This window comes from Eurytemora carolleeae, unplaced genomic scaffold (assembly GCF_000591075.1).
Source record: "Eurytemora carolleeae unplaced genomic scaffold, Eaff_2.0 scaffold2035, whole genome shotgun sequence".
NCBI classification, from domain to species: domain Eukaryota; kingdom Metazoa; phylum Arthropoda; class Copepoda; order Calanoida; family Temoridae; genus Eurytemora; species Eurytemora carolleeae.
This window is the reverse complement of record NW_019397957.1, coordinates 1-18,567: the sequence shown is the minus strand read 5'-3', so window position 1 is coordinate 18,567 and position 18,567 is coordinate 1. Positions and strand designations below refer to the sequence as shown.

General features: G+C 32.1%; 1 protein-coding gene across 1 annotated transcript in view; it reads left to right on the top strand.

Annotated features, from left to right (window-relative positions):
* Window positions 1–18,293, top strand: part of LOC111716453 (uncharacterized) — a gene marked incomplete at its 3' end in the record, with an annotated part of 27,191 nt that extends 8,898 nt beyond the window's left edge. The window contains exons 4-21 of the mRNA XM_023491908.1: window positions 750–835; window positions 2,791–2,906; window positions 4,290–4,382; window positions 4,663–4,692; window positions 5,982–6,071; window positions 6,378–6,468; window positions 6,862–6,975; window positions 8,824–8,886; window positions 9,419–9,520; window positions 10,627–10,673; window positions 12,335–12,412; window positions 13,487–13,529; window positions 14,080–14,166; window positions 15,394–15,450; window positions 15,778–15,869; window positions 16,834–16,897; window positions 17,529–17,578; window positions 18,193–18,293. Of these exons, the coding sequence (XP_023347676.1) occupies window positions 2,881–2,906; window positions 4,290–4,382; window positions 4,663–4,692; window positions 5,982–6,071; window positions 6,378–6,468; window positions 6,862–6,975; window positions 8,824–8,886; window positions 9,419–9,520; window positions 10,627–10,673; window positions 12,335–12,412; window positions 13,487–13,529; window positions 14,080–14,166; window positions 15,394–15,450; window positions 15,778–15,869; window positions 16,834–16,897; window positions 17,529–17,578; window positions 18,193–18,293 (1,228 nt within the window). The remainder of the gene's footprint in view (window positions 1–749; window positions 836–2,790; window positions 2,907–4,289; window positions 4,383–4,662; window positions 4,693–5,981; window positions 6,072–6,377; window positions 6,469–6,861; window positions 6,976–8,823; window positions 8,887–9,418; window positions 9,521–10,626; window positions 10,674–12,334; window positions 12,413–13,486; window positions 13,530–14,079; window positions 14,167–15,393; window positions 15,451–15,777; window positions 15,870–16,833; window positions 16,898–17,528; window positions 17,579–18,192) is intronic.
* Between the last annotated feature and the right edge of the window lie 274 nt (window positions 18,294–18,567).

Sequence of the window (18,567 nt, the reverse complement as noted above, 5' to 3'; positions counted from 1 at the left end):
GATGTATACTTCCCGTCTGTAATCCTGTGCAGTATAAACCAGTATAAACTATTCTATTTACAGACACTACCACTGCACCCCTGACAGATGTATACTTCCCGTCTGTAATCCTGTGCAGTATAAACCAGTGTAAACTATTCTATTTACAGACACTACCACTGAACCCCTGACAGATGTATACTTCCCGTCTGTAGTGCTGTGCAGTATAAACCAGTATAAACTTTTCTATTTACAGACACTACCACTGCACCCCTGACGGATGTATACTTCCCGACTGTAATCCTGTGCAGTATAAACCAGTATAAACTATTCTATTTACAGACACTACCACTGCACCCTTGACGGATGTATACTTCCCGTCTGTAATCCTGTGCAGTATAAACCAGTATACACTATTCTATTTAAAGACACTACCACAGCACCCCTGACAGATGTATACTTCCCGTCTGTAATCCGGTAGAGTATAAACCAGTATAAACTATTCTATTTAAAGACACTACCACAGCACCCCTGACAGATGTATACTTCCCGTCTGTAATCCTGTAGAGTATAAACCAGTATAAACTATTCTATTTAAAGACACTACCACTGAACCCCTGACAGATGTATACTTCCCGTCTGTAATCCTGTAGAGTATAAACCAGTATAAAATATTCTATTTACAGACACTACCACTGCACCCCTGACAGATGTATACTTCCCGTCTGTAATCCTGTGCAGTATAAACCAGTATATTATTCTATTTACAGACACTACCACTGCACCCCTGACAGACGTATACTTCCCGTCTGTAATCCTGTGCAGTATAAACCAGATTAGAAAATCGCTATTCAGGGTAAGTGACATTTTTTGTGTCGAGGACATTTTAAGTAATCCTCTGTCGTGTTTAAAAAGAGTTTATCTGATTCTGAGTAAATTATCTGAAATTCAATTTTGTACTTCGGATTTTTTTTAAGTCATCAATATCAAATAAATGTTTTAACTTACAAAAAAAACATGTATATAATAACTCATATTTTATAAACCCTAGAGTCAAATTTCATTCAGGAAATCGGTAGAACCAAGAGAATGTTTTTGAAGGGAGATACCGGATATGTAACATATTTAAACTGAGAACATGCAGTATTATAAAGAAAACTTTTGAATTCATTTGATATCGATGAGACATTTTAACGGTGTAAGTTGTTTGTATTATTTTAGCATTGTTTCAGTCAACAGAAGAAACATTTTTTTATAGTTTTTTAATAACGTGGACGATATTAAGATGTAAAAAACATTTTTCAGCTAGGGTTGCTATAAGGAGGTTTTCTTTATTTTGATTTTGAAGATATCTGACATTTTGGAGAAATCTGTGAATAAAAATACAGAAACAGCTTAGGTAATGATGATAATGAAATAATCGACTCTACGGTTCTACTATGGCTTCCAAAGATTTTCATAGTTAATTTCTTTTCAGAAATATGTTCCTAAACATCAAATTAGTCAATTACGTGTTTTCTCTGGGCTATAAAATATTGGTAAAAAACGAATCTTCTGCTGACTGCAACAACTGGTGATATATTACAAATGACTTTACCCTCTTATTTAATAATTCTAAATCGTAAAAATGTCTCATTGGTATCATATGAATAATAAATTTTTCCCCATTTGGGTCGAACCTTTTTGTAAAAAAAAACTACAGGCGAGGTTGGGTTCCAAAGATTTAAAGAATAGTTTAACACAGTGCAAACCATCCCCCCCCCTCCCCGCCTAATCTAATCTTTTTCAGAGTTATTATTTTTAAGAAAATAATGTTTAATCTTTGTATTGCTTCTGAGCTGCTGAATCATTGTATGATAAGAGTTTTATTTTTCAATAGATTTTATTATTAATTTCTTAAGAAGGATGGAAGTCAATATTCTTTAACATTTAACAGAAGAACCTAGAGAGGAGAGAAGAAATAAGAACAAAAATATCTGTGACACACAAAAAATCATAAACTTACAAGTATTTATCACCCCTCCCATATAGTTCTTGTTCTAGAGTCTGGGTGTATCTTACTCCTCCCATTTGAACTATAGTTCTTGTTCTAGAGTCTAGGTGTTTCTAACTCCTCCCATATTGAACTATAGTTCTTGTTCTAGAGTCTGGTTGTATCGAACTCCTCCCATATTGAACTATAGTTCATGTTATAGAGTCTGGGTGTATCTAACTCCTCCCATATTGAACTATAGTTCTTGTTCTAGAGTCTGGGTGTATCTAACTCCACTCATATTGAACTATAGTTCTTGTTCTAGAGTCTAGGTGTATCTAACTCCTCTCATATTGAACTATAGTTATTGTTCTAAAGTTTAGGTGTTTCTTACTCCTCCCATATTGAACTATTGTTCTTGTTCTATTGTCTGGGTGTATCTAACTCCTCCCATATTGAAATATAGTTCTTGTTCTAGAGTCTAGGTGTATCTAACTCCTCCCATATTGAACTATAGTTTTTGTTCTAGAGTCTGGGTGTATTTAACTCCTCCCATATTGAACTATAGTTCTTGTTCTAAAGTCTAGGTGTATCGATCTAACTCCTCTCATATTGAACTATAGTTCTTGTTCTAGAGTCTAGGTGTATCTAACTCCTCCCATATTGAACTATAGTTCATGTTCTAGAGTCTGGGTGTATCTAACTCCTCTCATATTGATTTATAGTTCTTGTTCTAGAGTCTAGGTGTTTCTAACTCCTCCCATATTGAACTAAAGTTCTTGTTCTAGAGTCTGGGTGTATCTAACTCCTCCCATATTGAACTATAGTTCATGTTCTAGAGTCTGGGTGTATCTAACTCCTCCCATATTGAACTGTTCCTGCAGACCTTCTACTCCGGAAGAACAAGTTCTCTGACCCAGGAGGAGAAGATGATCATCACGGAGTTGGCCATGAGGTCAGACATTGTCATTTTTAATTAGCAATTTTTGGACCAATAAAAGATCAGGCATTGGTCGGGGGGAGGGGGGGGGAAGGACGTTAACAAATCCGCGAATTTTTTTCATTGTTCGATAATTTAAGAAGAGAAAATACCGCAGATAGAATTAAAAGTTAAAATCAAAGATGGGCGCAAATAGTTGATTCAAGAACATAATCTACATAGTTTGTTTTTATAATATATGAATTATGATACTTAAATTTTATTATGATCTGGTTAATATCGGCATTTACATGGTTTCCACTGTTCCTTTGGTAGACATTCCAGTGCAATAGATTTTGATTTAATTTTATAGAATTCATTATATATTCATTATATAGGGTTACCATCAAAGTTGACGGCATGGATATTTTAACATTCATGGCCCTTCCACCTGTAAAAGTTTTTTTTTTAAATAAAACCTGGGAAATCCCAAATTCTAAACAAACAAAAGTTTTATCCCTTCCCCACCCCAACTTCCCAAGCAAACAACCCTAGTTGCGCATCTGATATTCCAATTCACAGACTATATATATACAAACCGCTCATATGCTCTCATTGGCTAGGCTAATCAGGCCTTTTGTTGTAGCGGTGTGATGCCTGGAGATAACTCGTACCTGCAGCGAACTCTGGTTATGCTACGCGGCAAAGCGCAAGATTCTTTAAACATAAACAAACACTTGAATTTATGAAACAGATTTGTTTCAGTTCTAATATAATGATTTTTGACCCCACGAAAGGTTTTGATTGCCATCTGACAGCTACTTGTTACATACAATACATATTTAGAACTTGTTTTACCATTTTTAAAACATAAAATTTATTAATTAGTCTAATTTTGAAGGTTTTGTATTTAATATCTATAGGATCCTTAAATATTCCTGAATAAAGACGTCTGTTTATTGGTCGTGTACTCCAGTTGTACACAATCGAACCTGCTGTGGAAAATATTGGATATTCTAGCCCAGAGATAAGAGAGTTACAGAGATCGATTCACACCTATAATATGCGATAGTTTCCACAGCTTGTTCTATTGTGTACAAGTACTGTACACGACCAATCAGGAGACATCTGTATTCAGGGACATTTAAGGATCCTTGAATAGGAAATGCAAAATCTTTAAAAATAGACAATATTCATAAATGTTCTGTTTTAGGTTTATAATTGGAGTATTTTGTTAAAAGATGTATAACTTAACCCCTGAATGCAACAAATGGCCGTGAGATGTCAGTCAAAAAACATTACATGGAACGGTAGCATGGCGTGCCGGACACTATAGGCCTGCTCTGCCTAACCAGTCTGTGTTTTAGCCTTAAATAGAAATCTGTACTCTCTTATCTCTGAAACAATTCTACAATTTAGGAAAGATGTTGTACAAAAGTTGATTCTACACTGGCATCTGTACTCTGATACAAGTACACTGGATATGGAGGACCCATCTAACCAAAATATCAGGAACAATAACATTTTATTTATTTGATTTGATTTTAAAAAATCTTTATGATTTCAAATTAAAATAAATCAAAATAAGTAACTTCCAAAGTTCCACTTTTTGACAATGACATGTCGTTTTTACATTTTGCTCTTTATCTGTTTTTAATTGCATTTTTGTTTTATATACTCGTTTTTGATTTTATTTTCTTTGTTTTGCAAAACTTTAAAAAGTGTAAAATACTCTTTAAAATTGATAAGTGAAAACTCTTTAAATATGAATAAAAATGAATGTTTGTTTTAGTGAAAAGTTTGAGAATTGGGAGAAGTTCAGGTAGTTGGATGTACTATACTAATAATAATGCTATTAGCAATAGTAATGATATTAATAAATGATAACAATAAATAAAAATAAATATGATATTAATGAAAATAATAATAATATTAACAATAACTAATGATGACCATGATTTTAACCAAATTAGTTAAAATTGAGAAAGCTGTTTTTATGCATTTACTTTTTAAATCAATATTCAAACCATAAACTATACCTCTCCAGTAAGAATAAAGTTTTAAAGATTTGGTTATTAAAAATGAAAAGTAGAATTTAAAATTTAATGAATAGATTGAAATAATTTGAGAATTTGAAATTTCACAAGAATTGGATTAAAAAAATATTTTTTTCCTAACTATAATACTAAATAAATGTAAACAGAACTTCATTAGTTCAGATAAAAGAATTTCAACCATTTCTTAATAAATCGACAGATAAATCATAATTATTTATCTATAAGCTTTATCGATTGATGGTGTTCATTAGGATGAATTGGAATAAACATGTTGTTCATTAGGATGAATTGGAATAAACATGTTTTTATTGTTTTAGCCAAAAAAAATATTCTTTCTTTTTCTCTCTTGAAAAATACGAAGAATAGAAAGGACATTAAATATCTTATTAATGGCAAAACTAGGTTTAAAAATACTATTTTTTAACAGACTGAAAAGAATAGTGGTTAGTTCACACATATCCGTTATATTGCGGTTCAAAATATTGTGAAAATGGTTTAGCCTGATTTGTATATCTATGGGAATGATCAATTTTTACCACTGCACTGCAAAGAATTAGTTTTGGATATTAAAACAACATTTAGAAAAGACAAGTTTTTCGCAGGTTTTTTTAAAAAATTGATTAATTTACAAATGCAAGAGACATTTTTTTCAAAAAACATAAATATGGGCCTTAAGTTCACCGGCTCCAAATTTGAAACCAAATTCGACATATTAATTGCGGTTGCGGTCACGGATATTAGATCGAGGAGCCTGAAATTCGGCAAAATCTTTTGTTTTTACAGGTACAAGATATCCAAGGCACGGGCGTCGGGCAACCGTTGTACATTTGAATTTCCGAGCCGGGTTAACCTTTCCGGTCCCAGTTTGTACTGTACCTGGCTCTATGGACAGAACTAGCCGGTTCAACAAGGTTGACGCGGTTCGACTTTATGCTTCAAATAGGTTGAATTTACTTTTACTAAAGGAGCAGAGGTGCTTGAAGGTAGAGGGGAGGGTCAAATTCTATTAATATCTATACATTTATGACCCGAAAATAATGGAATCTGTTTTCAGATCTACTTTCAAAGAGTTTATCAAAACTTTTGATTATATTCGAGATCTTGCCGTAGACCATCCAGGGGATACACCGTTCATTTCTGCCAGGTACACTCAGATAGATAGATAAATAGATAGAAAGATAAATAGATAGATAGATAGATAGATATATATATATATATAATGATAGATATATAGATAGATAGGATATAAGGATAGATAGATATAGATATAGAGATAGATAGATAGATAGATAGATAGATAGATAGATAGATAGATAGATGGAATATGAGGATAGATAGATAGATAGATAGATAGATAGATAGATAGATAGATAGATAGATGGAATATGAGGATAGATAAATTTTGAAAATTTTCCTCTTTCTGTAATTTTAATTTTAATATGATTTCCAGGTTCGGTTCTGAAATATTGTCCGTAAATACAACTAGTTTTCTCCCATTCTTTGGAACAGACTTCGGATTCTGCTCTATCATAAAACCCCAGGTAAACTAGTGTTATAAACCTCAGGTATACCAGTGTTATAAACCTCAGGTATACTAGTGTTATAAACCTCAGGTATACCAGTGTTATAAACCCCAGGTATACCAGTGTTATAAACCACAGGTATACTAGTGTTATAAACCCCAGGTATTCTAGTGTTATAAACCCCAGGTATGCTAGTGTCATAAACCCTAGGTATACTAGTGTTATANGGAAAGTACGCTAGTGTTATAGACCCCAGGTAGGCAGGTACACTAGTGTTATGTATTCTAAAATAAAGTAAGAGACAGTTTAAAATAAAAACAATGAAACTGTTACGATTTATTTAAAAAGATTTTTAAACAACTCTAGCATTCTGTTTGAATATTTGAAAATAAAACTTAATTTTGATGCCAGGTGACTTTCGATCCCCGTTTATCTGGTTTGAGTTGGGAAAGAAAACTTCTGTATGGACCTGAGTACCCAGAGATATCCTACACTCACAGTTGGATTATACAACCTGGAGCTAAGGTATCCTACACTCACAGTTGGATTATCCAACCTGGAGCCAAGGTATCCTACACACACAGTTGAAGTATACAACCTGGAGCTAAGGTATTCTATACTCACAGTTGGATTATCCAACCAGGAGCTAAGGTATCCTATACTCACAGTTGGATTATCCAACCTGGAGCAAAGGTATCCTATACTCACAGTTGGATTATCCAACCTGGAGCGAAGGTATCCTATACACACAGTTGGATTATACAACCTGGAGTTACGGTATCCTATACACACAGTTGGATTATACAACCTGAAGCTACGGTATCCTATACACACAGTTGAATTATACAACCTGGAGCTAAGGTATCCTATACAAACAGTTGGATTATACAACCTGGAGCTACGGTATCCTATACACACAGTTGGATTATACAACCTGGAGCTAAGGTATTCTACACACACAGTTGGAGTATACTACCTGGAGCTAAGGTATTCTATACACACTGTTGGATTATACAACCTGGAGCTAAGGTATCCTACACACAGTTGGATTGAACAACCTGGAGCTAAGTTTTACATGAAAAACCAGGAATATTATTTATATTTATTTGAAAGAGAAACCATAGTTAGAAAAGTTTTAGAAGAATCCAAACCTATTCAAATATAAAGTTGTTTTTTTTTCAGGAAAATTATATCTTTTTATTTGCAAGAGAAACCATAGTTCAAAAATCTTTAGAAGAATCCCAAACCTATTCAATTATAAAGTTAATCTTTTTTATTCAGATATTAATCCTCAATTTTTGCGAAAAATGTCGTCGAAAAATATTTGATAGTGATTGTTACTAATCTTACTTCTATCGTTAAAAAATCAATTTAATTCCAAACAAATCATTCAGATAGTATACAACCTATTTTTTTCGACGCTTTCGTTTATAGTTGATATTTCATATTATTTTGACTTTTTAAAATTAATATTTCGCTTACAACATGTTATCACAGCTGGTGCTAGATTTTGAACATTCTTGGAAAATATGAAAATGTCGTCTTCATTATCAAAAATCTTCGGCACAGGAATAAATGTTATTAAAAGTAACTCGCGGATCATAAAAAATCAAAAATATGATAAAGTATCAACTTTATACACATGCGTCGAAAAAAAATCGATAATTATAGGTTGTAATATCTGGATGATTTGTATGGAATTAAATTTGTATGGACGCCACGTTCTTCGGTATGTGTCGATTTCAACAATTTTTTTCATATAGACGCAAAAGATAAAAGTAAGATTAGTGGCCATCACCATCGAATATTTTCGACGTAAGCCATGACCCCTTTTCATTTATGGCGAACACTCCCTTTACGTGGCCCTCCGTTTAAAAGGGGATATGATCGATTTACCATAGTACCCTTGAAACCTTTATTTTTTATCTTGATAAGTGTTATTTTTTAATAAATTTTAATTTTTAAATTATATATCATGTTATCATATCTTCCTTCTTTATTCTTTATTATTCTCTTTTGTTGACAGTTTCTCCGATTTCCCATTTTGGAAAAATGTGTTTTTAAAAAACATTGTAGGCCAGGATTTGCTGTACAGCTCAGACCTGCTTGGTGAACTTTACTTCTCATATTTTAAGATATTTATTTTCATCGGCTTCATTAAATAGCTTGATAATCCGATACTACTTAGATAGTTTTGTCTGACAATCTCTTTACAAAATTATACACATGTAGATATCTGATTCATAATTGATTGACAAGGTTTTTAAGGGTATACCTTTGTGAACAGGCATGCCATAATGCCACTCTATATAAATGAAGGGACACTTTAGATTTCGCTTACAGTCCCTTAGAAATAAATTGAAATAATTAAAGGTTGGAAAAACTAATGGATTTACAATGATGCTGGATGCAGAAACCTTTGACTACATGTACCAGGTATATATATATATATATCTGTGAAAAATTCTCAAATCATTGATACTGATGATTGCATGAAAGCATTAAACAATTTGTTTATGAATAAAATGTTATAAGAAGATTGTTGCGTTTCAACTGATATATATATATATTTATATATTACATAAATAGATGATTAACTTTCTGTGTATTTTTAAAATCTCAAGCATATATATATTATAGTTTATAAATTTATTTTATATATATAGATTAAATACTATGTATATTTGTATGTAAAGAACATATTGATTGATTTTTCAAGAGATTCAGGTTGCCAACAAAAGTCTGATTCTGTGTGGAAACCCAGTAATTTAGAAAAAACAAAACACGTGAAGGCTTTAAAATACAGTTCAGTTTACTTGCTACTTTAGATAAAACCTAGTGCAGGGTTTAATTAAAATACAGTTCAGTTTNGGGTTTGATTAAACTACAGTTCAGTATATTTGCTACTTTAGATAAAACCTAGTGAAGGCTTTAATTAAAATACAGTTCAGTACATTTACTACTTTAGATAAAACCTAGTGAAGGGTTTAAGATGTCTGTTCAGCATCATCTAGATCAACCCTTGATGTCAGTCAATGAAATAGATATCAGCCCGGGGTTTGAATCGCAGGTTCTTTTAATAAATATATTTGATTAATTTTGCAAACATGAACTCAACTAACTCATTCATTCTTGACACCGTTACGCAACAAAAATAGACTCCATCATCATTTTATCTTTTGTTGCCTCCTTTCTTTCATTTCTTTATGTCTGCCTTATTGTGTTATTCATTCTTTACTAATTTATTGCATTCATTCTTTGCTGCTTTATTGCATTCATTCTTTACTACTTTATTGCATCCATTCTTTTTGTTTTATTGCATTCATTTCTGACTGCTTTTTTTCACGCACTCTTGACTGCTTTATTGCTTGAATTATTGATTGCTTCATCATATTCATTCTTGACTGCTGTATTGCAATAATTCATGACTGTTTCATTACATTTGTTCTTGACTTTTTTATTGCATTCATTTCTGACTGCTTTCTTGCACGCATTCTTTCACATTCATTCATAATTTCTTTATCACATTCATTCATGATTGCTTTATTGCAGTCATTCTTGTTTGTTTTATTGCAATCATTCTTGACTGTTAATTACATTCATTCTTCACTCTTTATAACATTCATTCTTTACTGCTTTATTGCATTCATTCTTTACTGCTTTTTTGCATTCATACTTGACTGCTTTATTGCATTCATTCTTTACTGCTTTATAACATTCATTCTTTACTGTTTTATTGCATTCAATCTTTACTGATTTATTGCATTCTTTCTTGACTTATTCATTGCATTAATTCTTTACTACTTTACTGCATTCCTTCTTGATTTCTCTATCGCATTCATTCTTGACTGTTTTCTTGCATTCATTCTTGACTTATTTATCACATTCATTCTTGACTTATTTATCCTATTCATTCTTGACTTATTTATCACATTCATTCTTGACTTATTCATCCTATTCATTCTTGACTTATTTATCACATTTTTTTCTATCTTGACGAAGGAACTGACTCTTTGTTACAAAACCTTTAACATCTCAAACTTAGATTATTTGATATCTCATAATTCATAGTTTGAAATATCTAACGTACACAAAATTCGGTTGCTCAGATATAGAGAGTAGAAATTCAGAGTTTGTGGCAAAGACTCCATTCCTTTGTTAATAGTTTCCCTTCAGGTTGCAGTGAACCCGACACTGTACACCACCACACCAGAAGCTATATAGTAAGTTTTAGATAAACTTTAAAATATTTTTTAAAATGTCGTAACTGTTAAAAAACAAAATATTTAATTGGTAATGTCTTTAACCGAAAGCAATTAAGGATTCTAAAAGTTAAGGTTAGAAGGTTGGAAGATATTTGTTTTTATATTCTTGAAATCCTAGCTCGAGAACACTATTTTTCATTGTTTCTCTGTTATTTTTTTTTTCAACAAATATTTGTTATATTATCTGAAAAAACAGTTTGCTTTTCCTTAAACCTAAAACAGGCTTTTATTGGTTGTGGAGTAATAATGGTTGTGGAGTAAATCTCTTTTCTTAGAGAATTGACAAATTGCAATTCTGTTTTAAATTCTGTTCTGAATATTTTCTGAATTCTGTTCTAAATTCTGTTCTAAATATTGTTCTGAATTCTGTTTTGAAACCTTTTCTGAATACTGTTCTGATTTCTGTTCGGAAATCTATTCGGAATTCTGTTTTGAATTATGTTCTGAATATTGTTCTGAATTCTGTTCTGAACTTTGTTCTGAATTTTGTTCTGTATTCTGCTCTGAATATTTTTTTTAATTCCATTTTAAATTCTGTTCTGAATTCTTTTCTGAATTATTTCTGAATGCTGTTCTGAATATTGTTCTGAATTATGTTCTGAATTATGTTCTGAATTATGTTCTGAATTATGTTATGAATTCTGTTCTGATTTTTGTACTGAATTATGTTCTGAATTCTGTTCTGAATAATGTTCTGAATTATTTTCTGAATTAGGATCTGTAAAATGACCCAACTAACCTAGAGCAGAAATGTCCCTTTCCTTTATAAGAATGTTAACCACCATTCTTCATTCAGTATATCGTGTGCTGTATGTAAACACACAAATTTCCTGATGGTGTAATAAATCAGAAACAAACTGCCTTTTAAATCAGAGATACTTGTGAGGAAGTCCGGTTTTGATTGGAAGAAATACAGTGTGACTTAAAATTTGGTTTAAATTTATGTACTAGCTAGTTCACATTTATCTCCAAGTAGGTTTACATTCGTCTTCTAGTTGGTTTACGTTTATCTTTTAGTTGGTTTACATTGATCTTCTAGTAGGTTTACATTTATCTTCTAGTCAGTTTACATTTATCTTCTATTCGGTTTACATTGATCTCCTCGTAGGTTTACATTGATCTTCTAGTAGGTTTACATTTATCTTCTAGTCGGTTTAATTTATCTTCCAGTCAGTATACATTTTTATTCTAGTCGGTTTACACTTATCTTCTAGTCAGTTTACATTTATCTTGTGGTCGGTTTACATTTATATTCTTGTCAGTTTACATTTATCTTCTTGTTGGTTTAGATTTATTTTCTAGTCAGTTTACATATATATATCTTTTAGTCGGTTTACATTTATCTTCTAGTCAGTTTACATTTTCTTCTAGTCGGTTAACATTTATCTTCTCGTTGGTTTAGATTTATTTTCTAGTCGGTTTACATTTATATATTAGTCGGACTTGGTTTACATTTATCTTCTAGTAGGTTTACATCGATCTTCTAGTAGGTTTACATTTATCTTCTAGTCAGTTTACATTTTTCTTTTAGTCGGTTTACACTTATCTTCTAGTCGTTTTACCTTTATATACAAGTCGGTTTACATCGATCTTCTAGTAGGTTTACATTTATCTTCTAGTCGGTTTACACCTGAAGAGAGGGGATGCTACTCTCAAAAGGAAATATTAATGAACCATCTCCCCGACGGAATGTACAGGTAAAATTTATAAATACATGGTGTCCCTCATCATATTGGATTAAATAAAGAGCGAGGATTCCATGGATAACGATGTTTAATGTGTAGATAAGATAGATATTTCCAAGAAATTGGATAAATCATCTACATAATCATTGTCATTCACAATAGTCTCACTATAAGGGGATGATTCATCAGAGGTGTACTGTCTTTTCATAATTTGTTTGTTTATTGACAAATTCCTCTTGTTGCAAAGAGGTCTGCTCGGTAACTTAAAGGGAGTGTTCGCGAAAAATGAAAGGGGGTATATGAGTGATGACGGATTGAATTCTATATCGATCGCTACTAATTTTACTTTTGAAATAATATAAATCTAAAGTAAAATTAGTAGTGATCAATGTAGGCACAAACCCCCCTTTCATTTTTTGCAAACACTCCTTTTACATAAACTAGAGTTTTCAGTAATGCTCCCTTCTATGGCTGATCTCATTCTCTAAAAGATCAACTTGTAATTTTTTCATGAATATTTTCAACTTATTCCATACTTGGTCCGTTTCTCCAGTTTAAATAACTGCACATTGGTTTAAACCAAGGAGTATGGGACGTAAGGGAGACACAACTGACGCGGCCCGCCCTACCATATGATTATATATGCTTTGTAGACGGTACTTCATTTAAATAAGAAAAATTTGTCTGCTGTACAATTACCGCGTATACAATAACCTATTCTGAATATTTCTTATACAAATGGAGTACCGTTTGCAAAGCATGTATAATCATATGGTAAGGCGGGCCGCGTCAGTTGTGTCTCCCTTCTATTTCATACTCCTTGGTTTAAACTTTAAATCCCGAGGTTCGGATTTCTAGGAATATGCAAAACTCCTTTTCATGTATGCTAATTTATGTAAAGCTTTTATTCAAAGAGTATATCGGATTTTAACATTTTTTTCTCTAACTTTACATATTGATGCTTCAAAAGGTTTTCATCTGAATTGGCAAAATAATTACTTTATATATTTGAATTTCAATCATTTTCTTAGGCAACAATATTGGAATGTAACTAAAAATAAAATTAAAGTATATTCTATTTTACAGATATGACATCGGTAATTGTTTTTTTGAAGCTGCCTATTCCAAGGTAATATTTACACAATTTATGTAAATAATGTTGCTGGGTAAATGAGTAGATTCAATTTTTCACAATTTATACAAATAATGTTGTGTGGTAAATGAGTAAAAACAATTTTGCACAATTCATGCAAATAATGTTGTGGGGTGAATTAGTAGATACAATTTTACACAATTTATGCCCATAACGTTGCGGGGTGAATTAGTAGATACAATTTTACACAATTCATACAAATAATGTTGTGTGGTGAATGAGTAAATACAATTTTACACAATTCATACAAATAATGTTGCGGGGTGAATGAGTAAATACAATTTTACACAATTCATACAAATAATGTTGTGTGGTGAATGAGTAAATACAATTTTACACAATTCATACAAATAATGTTGTGGGGTGAATGAGTAAATACAATTTTACACAATTCATACAAAAACTGTTGTGGGGTATATTAGTAGATACAATTCAAGTTCTTATAATTATGATTTTTTATAAATTACATCGTTTTTAAACGTTTCTGCGTTTACGTTAATGAATTGTCAATCTATTTTTGGCCCAGATTTTGGAGGAATGCAAGTGTACACCATACTTCCACTGGGGTCCTGTTCCACTCGATACAATTACATCAACAAGACCATTTTGTAAGGTAAATATTCCAAAAAAAGGTGCCAAATCACGTCAAAATTGAGTATATAGAGGAAAGATATAGGAATTTGAAATACAGTTTGTGGCAAAAATGAAGTTTATTAAATTCAACTTGAATGGAAATTTTACCCATTTTTTAATTAAAACTCATTTTATTAAGAGATATATTACAAAGGGTAAAATTGCGTTGATTTCATTTATAAAATCAATTTACTTACTTTCTTAATTATGCGCAAAATCACAAAGTCGCATAATTTGATCAAGTTCTTTAATTTCTAGTCGAGGATGAAATGTTTAAACATAAAACCAATTACATTTTGCATCTCTGTCTTTTTTTTGTGTGCAATAGAAACAATATTAGAAAATACTTTTTGAGAAGCCTTCCCCTAGTTTTTTTGTTATTAATTTTATCTTGGAACTTTTTGACGCTAAAGAAATGCATATGAACATAGTAAATACTAAATATAGCTAACTTATTTATAATCTATTATGTTTGGTTCATAAAATTCGTTTTATGATCTCCATGCATTGTGTTCCACAAATTGATTTTATAAAAAAGGAACATAAAAATAGAAGAAACATTATTCATACGATGTTTCATCTCATAATCTAAAAATATAAATATTATGCCAGTCTATCTGTCCGTTAGGATCTAATAAACTTCAAAATGGCTGAACAGATCGAGTCAAATTTTTTTGTGGGACGGCAAATGTTATGGACGGTCAGAACTAAAATAATTGGCCTTAAAAAAAGTTTTATTTTTTAAATCCACTAAAAATTATAAAAGACTAAAAATCTAATATTGGGACGAAGCGCCCTGGTATTAAATACATATATCCATAATTGTGTCATATTGAGAATTAGAATATGTCAGATATCAAACTCAAAATCTGTTGGAAAAGAAAGATCCTCACTTTGTTTCCCATTTGGAGGAAATTTAATTTTACTTTCTTTGTATACTTTAGAAATTTAATCACATTAACAGATGAACACTTTTGAGAGGAGATGAGTTTAGAACAAAAATAAAAAAATTTCATTTAATAATAAAAATATAATTTCATAGAAAGGAAAAAGAAAAGAATCGAGGTAATAATAAATTATTGATCAACATCAATGTTGACTGAATTTGTGAATCCTACACGTTAATCTACACTCCACGGTCCCTTAAACAGAAATCAAATCTTTGATATCCATCTATCTACAAAAAAACTTTATTTTTATTTTGTAGGCGGAGACCCTACTCTGTATGAACGAAATCCTTGGAAAAATTGGAGAATATAAAGAGGAAACATTAAGAATAATTCAGAATATTTCCCCCTCATAATTTTTAAAGAAGTATGGGGGGGCTCATTCCATTAACATTATGTTTACTTACTTCTACTAGTTTCAGTAGAAGTAAATATTTCCATTTATTGATAGCGCCGATATAAGGATTTATCTCTAATTGGATAATGAGATAGATAGAAAGATAGATGTTATCGCCATGCAATTTCCATTGGTTCAGAATAGACAACAAACACATGGCTGAACCCTGATTGGATCAGGCGTTAATGAACCCGGCATACTAGAGTGTTATATAGTTTGTCTATTTTCTAAATGTTGAAGCTGTTAGATCAAGTATGGATCCAAAACATTTCCTTGTTTGGCGGCTTGTGAAGACCAAACAAACGAAGTATCAATATCTCAGAGTACATTACCAAACAGGTATCCTTCCAATACCAAACAGGTATTCTACCAATTAGATATCCACCAAACAGGAGTTCTACCATAAAATATGCACCAAACAGATAAGATATCCAACAAACAGGTATTCTACCATAATAAATGCACTAAACAGAAAAGATATCTACCAAACAGGTTTCCTACCTATAAGATATCCACCAAACAGGTTTTCTACCTATAAGATATCCACCAAACAGGTTTCCTACCTATAAGATATCCACCCAACAGGTTTCCTGCCTATAAGTTATCTACCAAACAGGTTTCCTACCTATAAGATTATCATCAAACAGGTTTCCTACCTATAAGATTATCATCAAACAGGTTTCCTACCTATACCAAACAGGTATTCTACCACTAAGATATGCACCAAACAGATAAGATATCCACTAAACAGTTATCTATAAATATAAAGTATAATACTCTCTGTTTTGTTTGTTTTCATGCATGATTATAACTCATAAACTTTTGACAGTTTGCCCTCAAATTTTAATTGGGGAAGTTGGTTGAACCATAAAAATGTTTTTAATTGGTTTTAAAGTTCTAACTTTATTAATTTTCTAAATCAAGTCCTTTTTAAGGTATATTTACAGGATAAAGTTTGGTATTGTAGTCAAAACTTTATATATTCTCTTGATTGTTTATGTGCTGTTCATTGGTTTATGTGAACAATCAATATATGCATCGAGTACAAGGAACAAAGAAAAGTATTTATATTTTATACCACCCATAGGAAAATTGGTAATTAGGTAAAAATATTTCCTTATTATAGCCATGCAAGAAAATATTAATAAAATTTGGGTCTTTCCTATAAGAGCACGATTTTTGGACCCCCCAAGGATGAAGCTATAATCTGATATGGTATTTGTGGTCAACTTGGTCATACAAATTTTATATATTACAGTTAACTAACAAATCTCTGTATATTAAATTTATCTTATTTAATTAGGGAAACTTTGATTCAGAGACCTGAGTTTTGTTTACTAGTCTACAGGCTGGAAAAAAGCTGTAAGGTAATATCCTTAACTGAACCAAAGGGGAGGGGTGGGGGGTTGGAGAAAGGCCCTCATAAACAGTTCAAAAGGACTGCAACCACAAATGAAAATAAATAGTTTTCCTTGCATGGAGGGTCATTTGAAATTACGCTTACAGTCCCTTTTATCCCCCCCCCCTAGAATATTATATACGAATGTAAAGTAAATTTTCCGAGCCGGGCCAACCTTTCCGGTCCCAGTTTGTACTGTATCGTCCGGACATTTGGTAAATGAAGCAGACACTCAATAGGACTAGCCGGTGCGACAAAGGTTTTGCACCATAAATAAGGTTGCAAAGATTAGAGACATTATAAATTTTGAGTTTGTGGCAAGAGTTAATTTCTTTTTTCCGGTCCCATTTTTTTTCTTTTTTTGAACTACTATTACTGTTGATTTGATGATAATCCCAGGCCAAGGGCCAAGACCTTCGAGAACTCCTTTTTAAAGGGGGGTGATCGTCAAAGTGGGTGTTCAGCTGAAAGCATCATAGAATAAAATCAAAATATATATTTCCTTTTCTACCTTTTCGTGTTATGTCTTTTTTCTTTCCTTTTCCTTCACTGTTGACGGATTATTTCTTTAACCATTAAAAAATGTGTTTTTATTGAAGGGATTTAAAAGAGAAGGCTTGGATGAATACTACCCTGGAATGTGTAGCAGGTTAAGTCATAAAATTCGAAAAAAATAACATTCAGCTAAAAAAGGTGTGTTTTTAAAAGCAATTTTTCGCGTAAGAAACGTCGTTTTATTGTACTATGAAGTGTTTCTAGTCCAATGCTTATAAATGGGAGGATTGGGGCGGAGTCGTCGATTTGCTATTGTCGTTTTAACCTTCCAAAAGGAGGGCTAATATTCGAAAATGTGCTCGGTCTCTTTTTTAAAGATATATCATTTATATGCAAAACTCGGTGATGGTGATGGACCAAACCTCGGAAGAGTAAATAAAGTAGATAATTCCACATTTTATTAAAAATATATTTTCGGCTGGGGTGACCCTCGTCAGTTTCTGTGATGAAGATTAAAAACAAAAATTTATATTCTATTTGCAAAATTTTAGCTTACTAACTAGATTTCGCAATAAATATTTGGATTTTTGCAAATTTGCCATTTTTTTGAAGATTATTGAAGTAGAGCTCAAGGGCTTTCCGAAGACGTATCAAATGTTATAGATTTGTATCACAATAAGAAAATAGAGGGGGGGGTCAATTTGACATTCCCCCCCCCCCAGGGACCAGGAATGAAACCAGACGGTACATAGGGTTTAAAATATTCAGAATTCAAGTCGGAATATTGGAAGGACTTTGCTCGGAGGAAGATAAAACTGGATACATACACAGAGCAAACCATACAGGTATACTGAGAGCAAACCACACAGGTATATATAGAAAGAGTCACGGAAGTTCGTAGTAAGATTTTCACTCCACTGGAGACCACCGGAGGGAATTCATTTTCACTGGAGGGGTTTAAAAAAATTCTTTTTACAATTTGAAACTTTACGCAGGGTGATTTACATTCCACTGGAGGGATTCAGTTATCTTTCCTGTGGGTTTATAATTCCACTGGAGGGATTCAGTTATCCGTCCTAGGGGTTTATAATTCCAATGGAGGGATTCAGTTATCCTTCCAAGGGGTTTATAATTCCACTGGAG